Here is a 15,359-nt window from a genome sequence, read left to right as displayed (position 1 = left end):
TAAGGTGCCACAAGTACTCCTGTTCTTTTTGTGGATACAGACTAACACGGCTGCTACTCTGAAACCTGTGATAACAATGGTTACAATTTTCAAAAGGACATCAGTGATTTAGGAGTCTAAATCCCATTTTCAGAAGTGGTTTGGGCACTTAGAAAACAGTGGGTACATCTACACCAGAGCTGGAGGTGTAATTTCCAGCTCTCGTAGATGTACACATGCCAGCTTTGATGGAATTAGCATACTAAAAATAGCAGCATAGCTGCAGCTGTGTAGGTGGTAGAATGGGCTAGTCACCCTGATTTAAGTCTCATCCAACACCCTTTGTACATACTTGGGTGGTTAGTCCATCCTGCCACCCAGGCCCCTGTGGCTACATTGCTACTTTTAGTGTGCTAGCTCTAGCATGTATAGCTACCTGAGCTGAGAATCACACCTCCAGGTCTGGTGTAGATGAACTTAAGTCTCATTGAAATTCAAGTACCTAAGTCACTTTTGGAAGTGAGACTTAGGATCCTAAGTCACTTAGACATGTTTGAACATTTTATCCAGAATCAGTAGATATGCTAAATTGTTCTTTTCCAGGCAGGGTCAGATCAAATCATTTCTTCTTCTTAATTAAAATAGTTTAAAATTAAAGTTTTGAGAAGCAGATACAGGATGGATGGTGAGGAACAAAAACACTTGTATGTATGTGGTGTTTATTTAGATGTTGTGAGTGGAACACACTGATATACCTATAGGTAAGATTTTCCTACTATTTTCACTGTAAAGGGTCATTTTTAGATGCTTATTATTTTGCCAAACATTTACATTTTTGATCTGCAAGCCAATGTTGGAGGAAAGTTAGAGCAGGAAAGATTTTGTTTTCAAGAGTTAAAAATGTCAGTATTTTTCTATTAAAAAAAAAAAAACTTGTGACCTTTATGGGAATAGCTTTCAAGCGTCAGCGGGAGGTGACAGAAACTAGGTCATAGATGTGCCTTTCAGCAGTCCAGTTAAAAACAGTTTTAACTTGAATGCTTGCTTTTCCCCCATAAAACTTGGTCCAATAAAAGATATTACTTCACCCACCTCTTCTCTCTAATTTCCTGGGACCAGCCTTGCTACAACAACACTGCAAACAACAGTTTTGATTTGGCAGGTACAAGATAGGGGTTTAAAAATAAACTTTGTGCATGTGCACTGTGTTTTGTTATACAATAAAACTAAAAGTTTGCTAGTGTTCAAGTGGTACTATGCACGTGTGCAAACATACAATGACTGGCAATTTTCATTAATGGATGATCTCTCGGTATTCAGTTAGATTTCCGCAGCTCTGCATAAGATAGTTGAATGAATTTTCACTTTAATACATAGGAGACTCAACATCTATAGAGTTTGGATAGTGTGAAGTGAATGAGGCATGGGTAAGCAGTAAGTGAGGCTGTGTATTGTATTGTGGGCTAAGCATGGCTAGAAGCTGAAGCTAGACAAATTTAGACTAGAAATAAGGTTCAAACTTTTAAAAGTGATGGTAATTAATCATTAGAATAACTTACCACTGGATGTGGTTGATGTTTTATCACCCGAAGTCTTTTAAAATCAGGAATGTATGGCTTTCTAAAAGATATATGTTTTAGCTCAACCAGAAGTTATGGGTTTGATGGAAGAATTACTGATATTATGCAGGAGGTCAGAGATCCCTACAGAAATAAATTGGAGATCAACTTTTTCCACATACATTGTCACAATCCACAAACACACCTTATTAAGATTTTTCTGAGAACCCCTGTACCTGATTCATTATACATGGTTGTTATATATGGTCTAAATTAGGCAGACAGTTCAGTTCCATAATACTAATTTTCCTATACAGCTCTGACACATCAGACAAGACTGAGGTTCTGATCATTTATTGGGTTCTGCTAGCACCGACCTCTGCACCTGTGTGAAGTCCTAATGAAGTGAATAGTCTATACTTAGTGGGACCTGACTGGAAAAATGATGAGGTTTTGCTTTGCCTAGTTGTTACATTAATTTATATGAACTATTCTTTCCTTGCGGTATGTTTGTCATGGTGTTTACTAAATCTAAACTACAGTTTTAGAGTGAATACAGTAACCAGAGTCTAAGACGTGTTGCTATGGTGTGAAAAATATTTGATTTTACTAGCAACCTTTTTTTTGGTTTGATTTTTGCTTGGGAAACAATCTCATCACGAGGGATTTAAGGTAGTAAATGCAACAATAATAGATGTAAGATGTCGATTTGCTTTGTCTGTCTCTTAAAGCAAAACAGGGTATTATTTTATTTTTAGTTTATTAGTTTATTTTGATTTAATAAATGTATGACTTAATCTCTAAGCACGCCATTACATACAAGAGAATCACAAGCCATTATAAAATCTAAAATACTTCCCATCAGTTGTAAATCTAAAAAACAAACCAAAATAGAATATTTAATAAACCAGGGCTTTGTCAAGCTGGACCTTAAAAACCTCTAAGGATGGAGATTCCACCACCTTCCAGTGCTTCACCACCTTCCTAGTGAAATAGTTTTTCTTAATATACAACCGAGACCTCTCCCACTTCAATTTGAGACCATTGCTTCTTGTTTGTCATCTGCCACCACCGAGAACAGCCTAGCTCTATCCTTTTTGGAACCCCCCTTCAGGTGTTGAAGGCTGCTATCAAATCCCCCCTCACTCTTCTTTTCTGCAGACTAAATAAGCTCAGTTCCCTCAGCCTCTCCTTATAAATCATGTGCCCCAGCCCCCTAATCATTTTCATTGCCCTCCGCTGGACTCTCTCCAATTTGTCCACAAACATTCTGTAGTAGGGGGACGCAAAACTGGACGCAATACTCCAGATGTGGCCTCAACAGTGCCGAACAGAGGGGAATAATCACTTTCCTTGATCTGTTGGCAATGCTCCTACTAATGCAGCCCAATATGCTGTTATCCTTCTTGGCAACAAGGGCACGCTGTTGCCTCATATCCAGCTTCTCATCCACTGTAATCCCCGGGTCCTTTTCTGCAGAACTGCCATTTAGCCAGCCAGTCCCCAGCCTGTAGCACTGCATGGGATTCTTCTGTCCTAAGTGCAGGACTCTGCACTTGTCCTTATTGAACCTCATCAGATTTATTTTGGCCCAATCCTCCAATTTGTCTAGGTCACTCTGGATCCTATCCCTACCCTCCAGTGTATCTACCTCTCCCCCCAGCTTAGTGTCATCCACAAACTTGCTGAGGGTGCAATCCATCCCATCATCCAGGTCATTAATGGAGATGTTGAACAAAACCAGCCCCAGGACTGATCCCTGGGACACTCCACTTGATACTGGCTGCCAGCTAGACATCGAGCCGTTGATCACTACCCGTTGAGCCTGACAATCTAGCCAGCTTTCTATCCATCTTATAGTCCATTCATCCAATCCATACTTCTTTAAGTTGCTGGCAAGAATACTGTGGGAGACTGTATCAAAAGCTTTGCTAAAGTCAAGGTATATCAGGGCCGCCCAGGGGAGGCAAGTGGGGCAATTTGCTTCAATCCCGGGCCCCACAGGGGCCCCCATGAGTATGTCAGAGGCTCCCCCCGCCTCCGTCTTCCCCCATCCCCAGGCATCTCAGCTGGTAAGGGGGCAGGGCTGCGAGCTGCAGCCGAGCAGCGGGAACTCAGGCCCCGCTGGAGACACCACGCTGCTGCAGCACTGTCTGGGGCTGCTCCTGGACGCAGCACGCTGAGGCTCCAGGAGAGGGGTAAGCGGCATGGTAAGGGGCCGAGCACCCCCCGACCCCATCCCCCACAGCCCTGACCCCCAGCTCCAAGCCCAGCCCCTCTGAGCCGGGCACCCCCTCCCCCCCGACCCCATCCTCTCCACAGCCCTGACCCGCAGCTCCGAGCCCAGCCCCTCTGAGCTGGACACCCCCCGACCCTATCTCCCCACAGCCCTGAGCCCAGCCCCTGTGGGCTGGGCAACTCCCAACCCAGAGCCCAGCTCCCCACCCAGCCCTGGACAACAGCAGCGCCACCCCCAGGTAGCGACAGCCCATTGGCACCAATCATCACCATCACCCAGCAACAGTCCATTATGTAATTGCAAATGTATACATACCATTAAAGCATTTAATGTTTTTAAATAATGTATTTAGTGTATTTTCAAATTATTACAAATTAATTTTTTAATGTATTTCACTAGTTATTTTTTACATTTCCAAATGCATGTTACTATAGTTTTGCAACTTTTTTATGGAAGTGGCCCCCCAAATTGCTTTGCCCCAGGACCTCTGAATCCTCTGGGCAGCCCTGAGGTATATCACATTCACCGCTTTCCCCATATTCACAGAGACAGTTATCTCATCATAGAAAACAATCAGGTTGGTCAGGCATGATTTGCCCTTGGTGAATCCATGTTGACTGTTCCTAGTCACCTTCCTCTCCTCCAAGTACTTCAAAATGGATTCCTTGAGGACCTGCTCCATGATTTTTCCAGGGTCTGAGGTGAGGCTGACCGGACTGTAGTTCCCCAGATTCTCCTTCTTCACAAGGTCACAACTTTAGCAATCCGAGGACCCCTATTTTGATTTTACATTTTTTTCAGACCCCTTAGCCCTCTGCTCATCCCCAGGCCTCACGCCCACTCCACCCCTTCCCCCAAGGCCCCACCCCACTGCATCTCTTTATGACCCCTCCCCCGAGTGCGCCCCGTCTCTGCTCCTCTCCCTCCCTCCCAGCGCCTTCTGCACGCCACTGAACAGCTGTTCCTCAGCATGTAGGAGGCGCTGGGAGGGACGGGGAGGAGTTGATCAGCGGTGCCCACTGTGACGGGTTGGAATGGGAGTCATCAAGATTCCAAACCATCATTAATGGTCCACACTTTACACAATTACAATAGGCCCTCAGAGTTACATTTTATATTTCTAGTTTTAGATACAAGAGTGGTACATTTATACAAATCAGATGATCATACTCAGTAGATTATATGCTTTGTAATGATACCTTACAAGAGACCTTTTGCATGAAGCATATCCCAGTTACGTTACATTCACTTATTACCGTATTTTCTCTAAAACTATCTGTTACATTATATTGACTTATTATCAAGTTTTTATAAAACCATATAGACTGCACAACGTCACACCCACAAACACCCCGGAGGTCTGCAGACCCCATTTTGAGAAGCACTATTATAGGGTATTCTGGAAGTCACCAAATCCAATTTCTGCCAACCAAGGCACTATCCAGAGGCCAAGAGCTCTCATCAAGAACCACCACTGACACTAGCCCTCTCTCTGGGAACTAATATCTCGAGCACCTCAAATGGTGGTTGTTGAAGAATCACATGGGGAAAATGCTCTGTAGCAGCCAAGGCTCTGTCTATTTAGGATTTTGTTTGGTGGCTAACAGTCAAGTACTTTCCCCATTGAACAGTCTATGAAAGCAAGTTAACAGTCCAGTAGTAAGAAAAATAATTATGCATAAGAGCATAGATCTTCTACTAATTGAGAACAACTTTGTACAGTCTCATTGTTCTCATCAGAGCCTTGTGAATCATTTATAGGTAAGACATCCCAAATGTGAATGGCAAATTTAAATTTGAGGTGTGTCTATTCTTTTGTCCCTTTAAACTGCCCTTCATATAAGACACAGATGTTTATGGGAACGCTCCTGAGAGGTTCTGTTAATACCCCCAACATCTGTTGCCTTCAGCTATGGACCCTCCCCTATAAATTCTCAAAGTCTCTGTGTCTCAAGTGACTCAACTCTACTTTCCAGCTGAGAAGGGCTAGCTGCATTTCCTTCTATTTAGTTAAAGGGCTCCGCAGTCAGTCAGATAAGGATATTAGTTCTGTCTCTTTCTTCATCCAGTGGCTGAGCATGTGGGCTTCTTGGAATGTTCAGACCTCAATCAGCCTAGTATTAAGAATTGAGCCATGGGCTGGCCCTATGTATGTTTGTTTATTGATTAGTGATGCGAATGCAAAGAAAATCCACCACTAAAATTATGCTAGCAGTAATTCACTATGCCCATTCAGAGTCTGCCAAAGTCTTGCTTCCTTTAGAGTACAGTGCAAGATTCATTTCTTAAGTCTTTCCTCAATTGATATAGCAACAGACTGGCTGGTAAACACTTCCTTATCTTCACAAAATCCCTGCATCTCACTTATACCTCCTCCTTAGAAAAAAGACTATTTACAATCCTACCAGTGGAGCAGAGAGCAAAGATCTACCAGGACTGCAACAAAGCAGTTCCTCCACTTGGTACCTAGATACTAGTAGAGAATGGTGCATTATAAATATATATAGATACATATTGTAGAACTAAATAGTGGGAAATAAATAGTGTAACCCAAAGCTGCAACTACATGCATCTTCATTCAGACCTCCCACCCCCGACTTAATATTGAAGTTATTTGGCAAGTTATTTACATGCAAGACCAGGGTAACAAACTTCACCTTGAGGAAGTTATAAAACATTTATACAAAATCAAAATAATTCAACATCATTATTAATATTCTGATAGATTAAAGGAAAATGCAGCTAAAGTCTGTCAATAACCATTCTGGTCCTCGCAGAGACATGGACCTTATGGTACAGAAGTGGGTCCTTTTAGTTTTGTTCTGCTAAATTTGACTTTTAGGAAATAACTTAAAGGCTCCTTGATATAAAAGAAAGGGTGATTCTGAAAGTCAGTCCAGGGAAGATGGCCAAAGAGAACGGTAATTCTCCGGCCAAAAATAAGCCTGCCTTATAATGCAAAAAAGAAAGCAGCACGTCTTTAACAATCCCACGATAATATAACCTACCAGGCTCTGAGCAGACATTGGGATATACAAACAGTGGTGGCTGTTAGCAGCTTTCACTGTGACATAACTCAAGAGGGATAGTATCAGTGACAGGTTTACAGGAATCCATGGCGTTAAATACTTGGGTTCACTGTCAGGATGATTCCCATAAGTGCTACTGGTGGGTCCTGGTAAGTAAATGTTCAACTATTCAGTATTATCAACACAGAACTATTTCTGGTTTTGCATTTACTTTAAAAATGATGCTTAAAAAATACCAACTCCTGCCCGATTGACATTGCAGTGCTCTTTACGTGAAAGTTTGTTTATAGACAATGATTCTTCTGACAGATTTATAGTGTCTGTGGAGGTTTAAAAGACTATTGCCCAATAGGCATTAAGTGAGAGGCATTCAGCTTTATAAATATTTTAGCTTATATTGGGGATTTTTTAAGAACTTTCTGAGCCAAATACTGCATTAAAACTGAAGACAGTGGCAAACTAATAATCAGCAGTTTCCAGCTTTGTTCTAATGTTTTGCTAATGGTTTCCATTTCCATGGCCAAGATTTGGAGTGTGAAGCACAATGTACATCCAACAGTTTGTAATTTTAGGGTTTTCAAATAACATTTGTTCTTACATTACACACATACTTTCTTTTTTGCAATAGTTCATTTAGAAATAAACAATTTTCAAAGTAGCCTATTACAGTTAATGTGACTAATACACAACGTGTATCAAGAAAACGTCCCAAAAGTTTATTAGCACAGTTGACAGCTTACATCTGTTTGCACTGAGTAATGCTAAACAGGTTGTTTATCTTAACACACTTGTGTATTTGCTTGGATCATCACTTCGGAATTGGCTAGTGAGGGAGGAAATGTACATTTGGTATGTTTTGGTAACTCTTCCATTAGCCTCCTTGGAATCTTAAAGGTTGCTCTGTTGCCTTTTAAGATTTGTACATGTCTCCCTCATATTCAATCTGATCTGCTTATCTCATTATGGTCATTTATGGTTAAATCTTGTTGAAATAATTTTTGCTTTTGAGAGGATATGCTTTCTATTGAAACACCCTCTGTATGAGAGGCATTATTTCAAAATCACTAATGGATTTGCATTGCGAGCACTGTAGTTCTTTTTTCTTTTCTTTTCTTTTTTTTCTTTTTTCTTTTTTTGTAGTGTAGAGAATTAAGATAAATGATAAAACATCACATTTCATTTGTAATTTCTTTAATGTGTTTGACTTAACTGGGCAGAGATTTTTTTAAAAAGTGTTAACAGCCTTTGAAATAAAATATACATTAAATAAACATGCAAGTACTTTTGCAACGACAAATGGTGTTTCTAAAAGGACATTGAATGAAAACTGCCTGCCATAGATCAAAGTCCACTCTTAAAAATTAAGGTTTTTAAGTTACTATTTTTCTTTGTGTTCTCTATGAATAAAAATCATAGCAAATATAGAGCACAAAGTGAGGCACAGAGGTTGTGACTTCTCTAGTGTCGGATATGGAATCCGGTAAGTTAACTGTTAATTTATATGAAACATTATATTCAGGGTAAGGGAAGATAACTGTCAGGATTTGAGTATTATATGGGAAGAGACTAAAAAATGCACTACATTAAAATCCATGAATCAAGTGAAGAGAACAAAGGAAGAAAAAGAAGCATTAAGGAGGGAAATGTAGAAAGGAGAGAGAAAGGTGTTTGTTCAACAATTTAAACTTACAAAAGAAAGATGTAGGAACATAGGAATTGTCATACTAGGTCAGACCCATGGTCCATCTAGTTTTGTATCCTATGCCCAGCACCATGTGCTTCAGAAAAAGGTGCAAGATGCCTCACGGTTGGCAAATATGGAGTAATTGGTCTCATTAAGGCTCCTAACCCCTGATAGAGATTGAGCTTAAAATATGAAACATGAGGCTTTATCTCCCCGGCAATTAATGAGGCAAGCATTTCACATCTGCCTTGAGAGTCAGAAGGATCCAGTCTTTAGAACATGTCTTATATCCAGCTTGAAGAAGTGAACAAAAACCCTTATCCCTCTTTCAATATAATTAACTGGAATCCAAGCTCAGATGCACCTATTTTTGGCTAGAACAAGTAATTTTTTTTCTTCATAGACTGAAGCTACAGAATGCTAAGTATCATGTAACCTAAATTCTGAATCGGTTATATAATTGAATGCAGGGGCTTAATGAGGATGTAGGCAACATTGTCCCAAATACATGCACAATCAGTGGGCTCACCTTACAAATATTTCTCATACTTTAAAGCAAACTGGCATGTCATTAAAAGCTCCCATTACTTTTGCTTAAATTTAAAATTAAAATAAAATAGCATATGGATTCAGTATAGCAGCTGATAAACACCTTCCTTCATCTTTTGCTGACCAAAGGAATTTAGGATTGCACCGCTTGTTGACAGATGCTGACTTCATCATGAGTGCCCAGGCCTTTGCTAACTCAAAACTAGAATTCTGCAACAGGCCCTTTTTTGGGGCTACTCTTGGTGCTCATCTCAGAAGCTTCACTAAATGTAAATGTCTGTGCTCCATAATCCATATTGGCTGCCAGTTAACTTCTACATGCAAATCCATGTGCATCTAAATATTTATCCGTGAAGTCTTAAGTAGTTTAGTCTACAGTTATCTGACAGACAACCTCTCCCTCTATGACTTGGCCTGATAGCTGCTGTCTGAAGGAGAGTTTCAGTTTTCTGTCTTAAGGGTGAAGCTCATGAGAACTCAAAGGCAGGGCTGGCTCCAGGCAGCAGCAAAGGAAGCAGGTGCTTGGGGCGGCCAATGGGAAGGGGCGGCACGTCTGCGTCTTTGGTGGCAATTCGGCGGCAGGTCCCTCAGTCCCTCTTGGAGCAAAGGACCCGCCGCCGAATTGCCACCGAAGAATGAAGCGGCGCGGTAGAGCTGCCGCCAAAGTGCCACCGATCGCGGTTTTACCTTTTTTTCTTTTCTTTGCCACTTGGGGCGGCGAAAAAGCTGGAGCTGGCCCTGTTCAAAGGACAGACAGTGTATTAGAAATGGCAAGACTTGCTGCTGGGCTCTTATTCCATTATATATAGGCTTGGCAGAATTCAGTTTTTAATATTTTTTTTTAAATAATTTTGACTGATAATATTGATGTTTATTTTTAAGCACTTTTTCTCATCTTTTTCAGTTTAAGTAATCACAGTTGCAGGAAATTATGGGGGGTAAGACAATCGAAGGAAGTCAAACAAGCTATGACTTTGAAATTCAAAAAGTTAAAGCCTTATAACTGCTAAAACACAAATTGTCAATATCACATGTCAAAATATACAAAGTAAATATCCTTAAATCAAGCTCTAATAATATCTCAAGCAGCATTTTTGTTTTTGCCTAAACAAATTTTACCTAAATTTCAGTTATTACCAATGGAAATATTCTGTGTATTTACAGTGAAATCCATATTTACTGATCTTTACCGATAAAAATCTAATCCTTTCAAGCCTAGTTATATGTGAGCACAATATTGGTCACTTTTAGAGAGAATATTTTTCAGGCTTTCCTCTAACTCCAGGCCTTGGAATCACTGGCATTTGGTCTAATTGTTGTTTGTTCTTTATGCTCCTCTCAATCTGGTTGGTATAGGGTGATTGAGTATATGCACACTTTGACTTCAGCAGAAAACTGGTCCTCTCAGCATTCTAGTCTTCATTAACAATGACTTTGTCTAACCCCACCTGTCTGGTCTGCTCCGCCCTAATCCTCCTCTTCTCTTCCTTAATCTCTCCATCCAATCTTTCCCTCAACTTGCAAGTGCATTTTCTCCATTCTTCCCATTCATCTACCTACTCTATCCATTCCCCATACACTACTGCTTTCACTTAGCCACATCCTCCCTCACCCCGTCACCTGATTTATTTACATTTTTTAGTCCTCCCTATAAAAATCCCTATTACAAAATAATGTACATTGAAAAAAATTAAAAAGTAGTATATCCCAATCTTGGTCATTTAAAAATCACATATGACAATACCTAAGTAATGACAACATAAAATGTAAAACCTTCTGGGGGGGTCCATTTTTGCGGGGAATCTCTTATTAGTGAGGCACTTTGCATATTTTTGGGCATTCAAAAATTATAAATAATAATGTATGTTACCTTTTTGGGAGAGGTGGTGTTTGATTCCATTCTAGCCTATGTAAAATGGGCCCTGATGCCACCTCATAAGAAATACTTGTAATAATAATTTTTTTCTTGTTTGCCTCAAAATAATTTCCTTTAATACAAATGCTCTTTGTCAAAGCCTTAAAAATCAAGCCACATCTCAGCTCAAGAACTTGAAATATGTACTTCCCCTGTCACATTTTTGTCATTTCATATTTGCCTGGAATGATTTCTAAGACTTATTTTATGTGGCATTTTCTCTTTAGACTTTTTTTTTAAACACACAGGAAAAGTAGTCACAAAATTGTGGCTTCTAATTTCTGCCAACCTTTAATAAGAGAACTTCAAAAAAGTTTTTAGAATCATTTTGTTTATAGAGGTTTTTTTTCTTCCAGTTTTTCTCTCTATTCTACAAATAAAATATTACAATTTATCTGAATTACTTTGGGACCCTCATTCTGCTTATATGAGTTGAAAAAATTGTGTGTGAATGTTTCATTCAATATATTTCTACAATCATATATGTATGATTATTGTAAAAACTATAGTTCAAGTTTTTAATGGCGAGAAGCTTATGTTGTGAAGAAAATGTTCATGCTGTGTCTGTATTCTGATTTTGTTTTTTGTTTTTGTTTTTTCTTGTTCTGAAGGCATGTATATAGATAGGCAGATAAGAAGAGTCTTTATTTAACAAGATATGTTATGAACAAATTAAAACCCCAGTCTTAACAAGTAGATGTGCACAAGCAAATTCCCATTGACTTCAGTGGGACTGTTTATATGTGCAGGATTGTTTCTGCATGCCACAAGATGCAAGATTTGAGGTTAAAGATAAATGTATAATATAGTTCATAAAAATAAGGACTGTGGTTTATTTAGTAGGAAGGACCTCCCCAGCTATAGATGAATATTTGATAACTTCATATTCTAATTTTATATAGCTGAGCTATGGAAGAATGTTTAATTATCATACAACACTTTTAAAAGGAAGCAGATATCTTTTCAATATATTTCTGCAGCAACAAAAGTCAAGAAAAGAGTTTTCTGGCCATATTGGATTTTTCTTTTTAACATAGACTATATTGGGGGGGGGGGGCGGTTCAAAAAAACTCAAACAAATGGTTTCAGTGGTTTCTTTGTTAAGGCAGCCTTGGTGGTCCAAATGTATTATATGCTGTACTACTGGTTGTATAATAAAATGCATACATATATTCTCAACCTTCTGCTGACTTCTTTCCCTGCGCTGCAAACCTCAAAAGTGTGACATCTATTAACAGGATAACTTTATTGTTAATTATACACTCTTCCCTCCCTCCTGCACATTTTTTGGGGGGGATACTAAATTTACTGGAATAAACTGAATTATTAACTGGAGTGAAGCTGACTGGCTTGCCATTTAAATGTGTATATGTTTCATGAAATCAAATTGTAACCCTCTGGTTTAGTTGTGAAATAAATTTCCATTCCAATTAAACACATGGAAACTATATTTTTTAGAGGTGAGAAAAAGAAAACAATTTCCTGCTTGCACTGGTTCAATGGGTAATTGCAAAATTTTCAAGTATTGGTTTCTGACAGTCTCATTTCACCTTTAGTATTATCTAGAATCTCAGAATTCTGAGAAATATAGTAGGATTTCCTAGGGCAATACCTAAATTTTGTGGCAGTTAACTTGGCTTCTATAGGAAACGACATGGCAGCAGGCCCTAAATTAGTTGGTAAATTAGGCAATGGATGCATCATAATTAGGCAGAAGTTCACTTTACTTCTACCAAGGCTATAACTTGACCTGCTAAATTCAAATTAAATGGGTGACCATGAACCTACACTAAGAAACATGGTTGAATTTCAATGAAGGTTGGCTAGCTTGTATTAGCAAAATCTAATCTAAACTCAACCTTTTTTTCTAGTCATAACAAGGTCCTCATGGAGGCAGTGAGCTGGCATGGGATTTGATGCCTGAAATACGTTGATGACAACCAGTTTTAGTTCTTTATATCAGATGCAGTGAGAGCAGTTTACGAATTCATCCAACATCTTGCTGGGGTTGGTATTTTGATGAGGGCAAGGCAGTTGACATTCAGTCCAGATAAGACTAAAATCATGCTCATGGTTTTGCGAAAATAAACTAAGAAAATCTTCCCTTGATTGGTGGAGTTTGCCTGCCTTTTGTTACTAATTTGGCAACCTGGATAGTCCTGTTGGATCTGCAGCTATATTGGGATGCCGAGGAAGCAACGGTAGCCAAGAGATGCTTTTACCACTTAGATTTGACCTGAAGGTTGCATTCTCTTCTTCTGGAAGTGGACCTCACCACAGTGATCCATATCTTTGTTACCTTCGTGTTAGACTGCTGTATTGCATACTTCATGGGACTATTCCTTAACACAACTCAGACATCAGTTGGGGCAGTTTGTGGTGGTCCATTTGTGATGGAGTGGTGTTCCTTCCAAACATTAATAAATTATACCAGTACTTCATGATCTATACTGGCTTCAATTTAGTTTCCAACCCACTCCCATTACAAGCAGTCATTACAAAAGCTGAATTCTACTGCATATAACCTATATTTAAAAAAAGATTGTCTAGTACTTCAGCAATTGTGGCTGAGGCTACTTTTAACTTTAATGCAGTTATTAGATTCAGCAAGGCAGATGCATTGTGAAATATACAGTGCTTGATAAAGTTTGAATAGTAAATGAGTAGGCATATAATTATCGAAATAATAGGGTTATTTAAGAGTTGTCAGTTAAATATTCAGTTTTAAAGTATCTAACTTTGCGCTTTTATTTGTAGCCTGTGAAAAGCAGATGAGAGTCGTTTGCAAAGAATCTTCAGAACAGCATCTCCAGCCCTTCAAGGATAAATTGGAAGAGTTTTTTCAGAAAGGCAAGCACATTTTTCTTAAACCTTTTTGTTCATATTTTAGTGTTTGGAGAGTTTGATATACATACATTAGTATGCTGTCTTAAATAACCAATGCTGCAAAACTGGAAGCTAAATAATATCAGTTATGGATCGTAAGTACTAATAATTCCACAGATATTTAAACCTCAGGCATCACTTGCCAGTGACCGGTAATGTTGCCATAGTCTCACTAGCTCTCCATTTCTTTGAGGTTTTTTGCATCATTAAATCACTAGGTGCAATAAAACTGGGCTTTAGGATAGAGTGTTACTTAATAAATTGAATCTAAATCTTCCAGTCTGTGGAAAAGTGACATGAACAATGTCCTAATCTTGTATTCATATTAAGTCAAAGATTTGAGATTAAAAACTAATTCCATGTAGGTAAGACAGCTGAAGGTCCTCAGGGAAATGACCCTGTGGCATGGAGTCAGTAGCGGAAGGATCTTGGTAGACCCTAAATAGTTGTGCAGCTGATACACTGTAAGTCTGGGAGTTTATGTCTACACTTAAAATACTACAGGAGCATGTAGCTGTGCCTGTCACAACTGGAACAAGGGCAGTCAGACTAGTGCTTGGAGCAGGAGTCAGGCCAAGTCAGGTACCAGGAGCTAAAGGTCCAAGAGGGCAAACCGAGAGTCAGGCATCAGGAGGCAGGCAGGGTCAGGTTACCAGGAACTCAGGGTCAGGCTCCAGGTTACAGACAGCGATTGAAGACCAAAGCCTAGGACAAACCAGAGTTGGAAGCCAGAGTCGAGGATCTATCGCAAGCAGGGTCTGGAGCAGAGACAGGCAGGCAGTCTGCATTGTTGCTCAGACAGCTTTCTATCATAGGGCTTCCAGGGGCTGCCACTCAGGCCCTCCTGGGTGGCACTTCCTCACTAGGTCCTCATGTGGGAGCTCAGCTTAAGCATCCCATGGAGATGTAATGGCATCAGCAGCACAGAATCCCCTTGGTCCCAGGTTCCAGCTCTGCAAGTTCTTACAGCTCCGCTGTAGCGCTTCTGTGTAGACACTACCTATGCCGACATGAGGGGTTTTCTCGTCAGTGTAGGTAATCCACCTCCCCACGAAGTAGTAGTTAGATGGATGGAAGAATTCTTCAGTTGATCTAATGCTGTCTACACTGCATATTAGGTCAGTATAGCTATGCCTTTCAGAGCAGTGGATTTTTCACACCACTGAGATGTGGCAATACCAGTGTAAGTTCCTAGTGTAGACCAGGCCCGAGTTTCTGGCACCGAAATCTGACATTTTAGATAAGTCCTGCATTCTTTGGTAGAACCTTGCTGAGCCCAGTGAAGCTGCAAGGGTTGGGAAAGAAAAGACCCACGTGCAGTAAGCAGGGTTGTCCCAAGAGAGGTGGGGGGCCTGGGACAAATCAACCTGTATGGGCCCCCCTTAACATTTTATACAGGTGAAATCTGGTGTGGGGAGGGGACACCAGTGCTGGGGGGTGAAGGACAATGGAGAGTCACAGGGTGGCACCTGTGCTAAGGGCGAAGGGGCCCCCTGTGCGGGGGAGTCCCAGAAAAGGG

At 40.1% G+C, this 15,359-nt stretch overlaps 1 protein-coding gene across 4 annotated transcripts in view; it reads left to right on the top strand.

Annotated features, from left to right (window-relative positions):
- The window catches only part of FMN1 (formin 1), a 369,260-nt gene that overhangs the window by 273,442 nt on the left and 80,459 nt on the right, over window positions 1-15,359 (top strand). For all 4 annotated transcript variants that reach the window (XM_034769715.1, XM_034769716.1, XM_034769719.1 and 1 more), the window contains one exon: window positions 13,712-13,804. In XM_034769715.1, the coding sequence (XP_034625606.1) occupies window positions 13,712-13,804 (93 nt within the window). The remainder of the gene's footprint in view (window positions 1-13,711; window positions 13,805-15,359) is intronic.

The sequence above is a fragment of the Trachemys scripta genome, chromosome 4, assembly GCF_013100865.1.
Source record: "Trachemys scripta elegans isolate TJP31775 chromosome 4, CAS_Tse_1.0, whole genome shotgun sequence".
NCBI lineage: Eukaryota > Metazoa > Chordata > Testudines > Emydidae > Trachemys > Trachemys scripta.
This window is presented reverse-complemented; position numbering and strand designations above follow the sequence as displayed.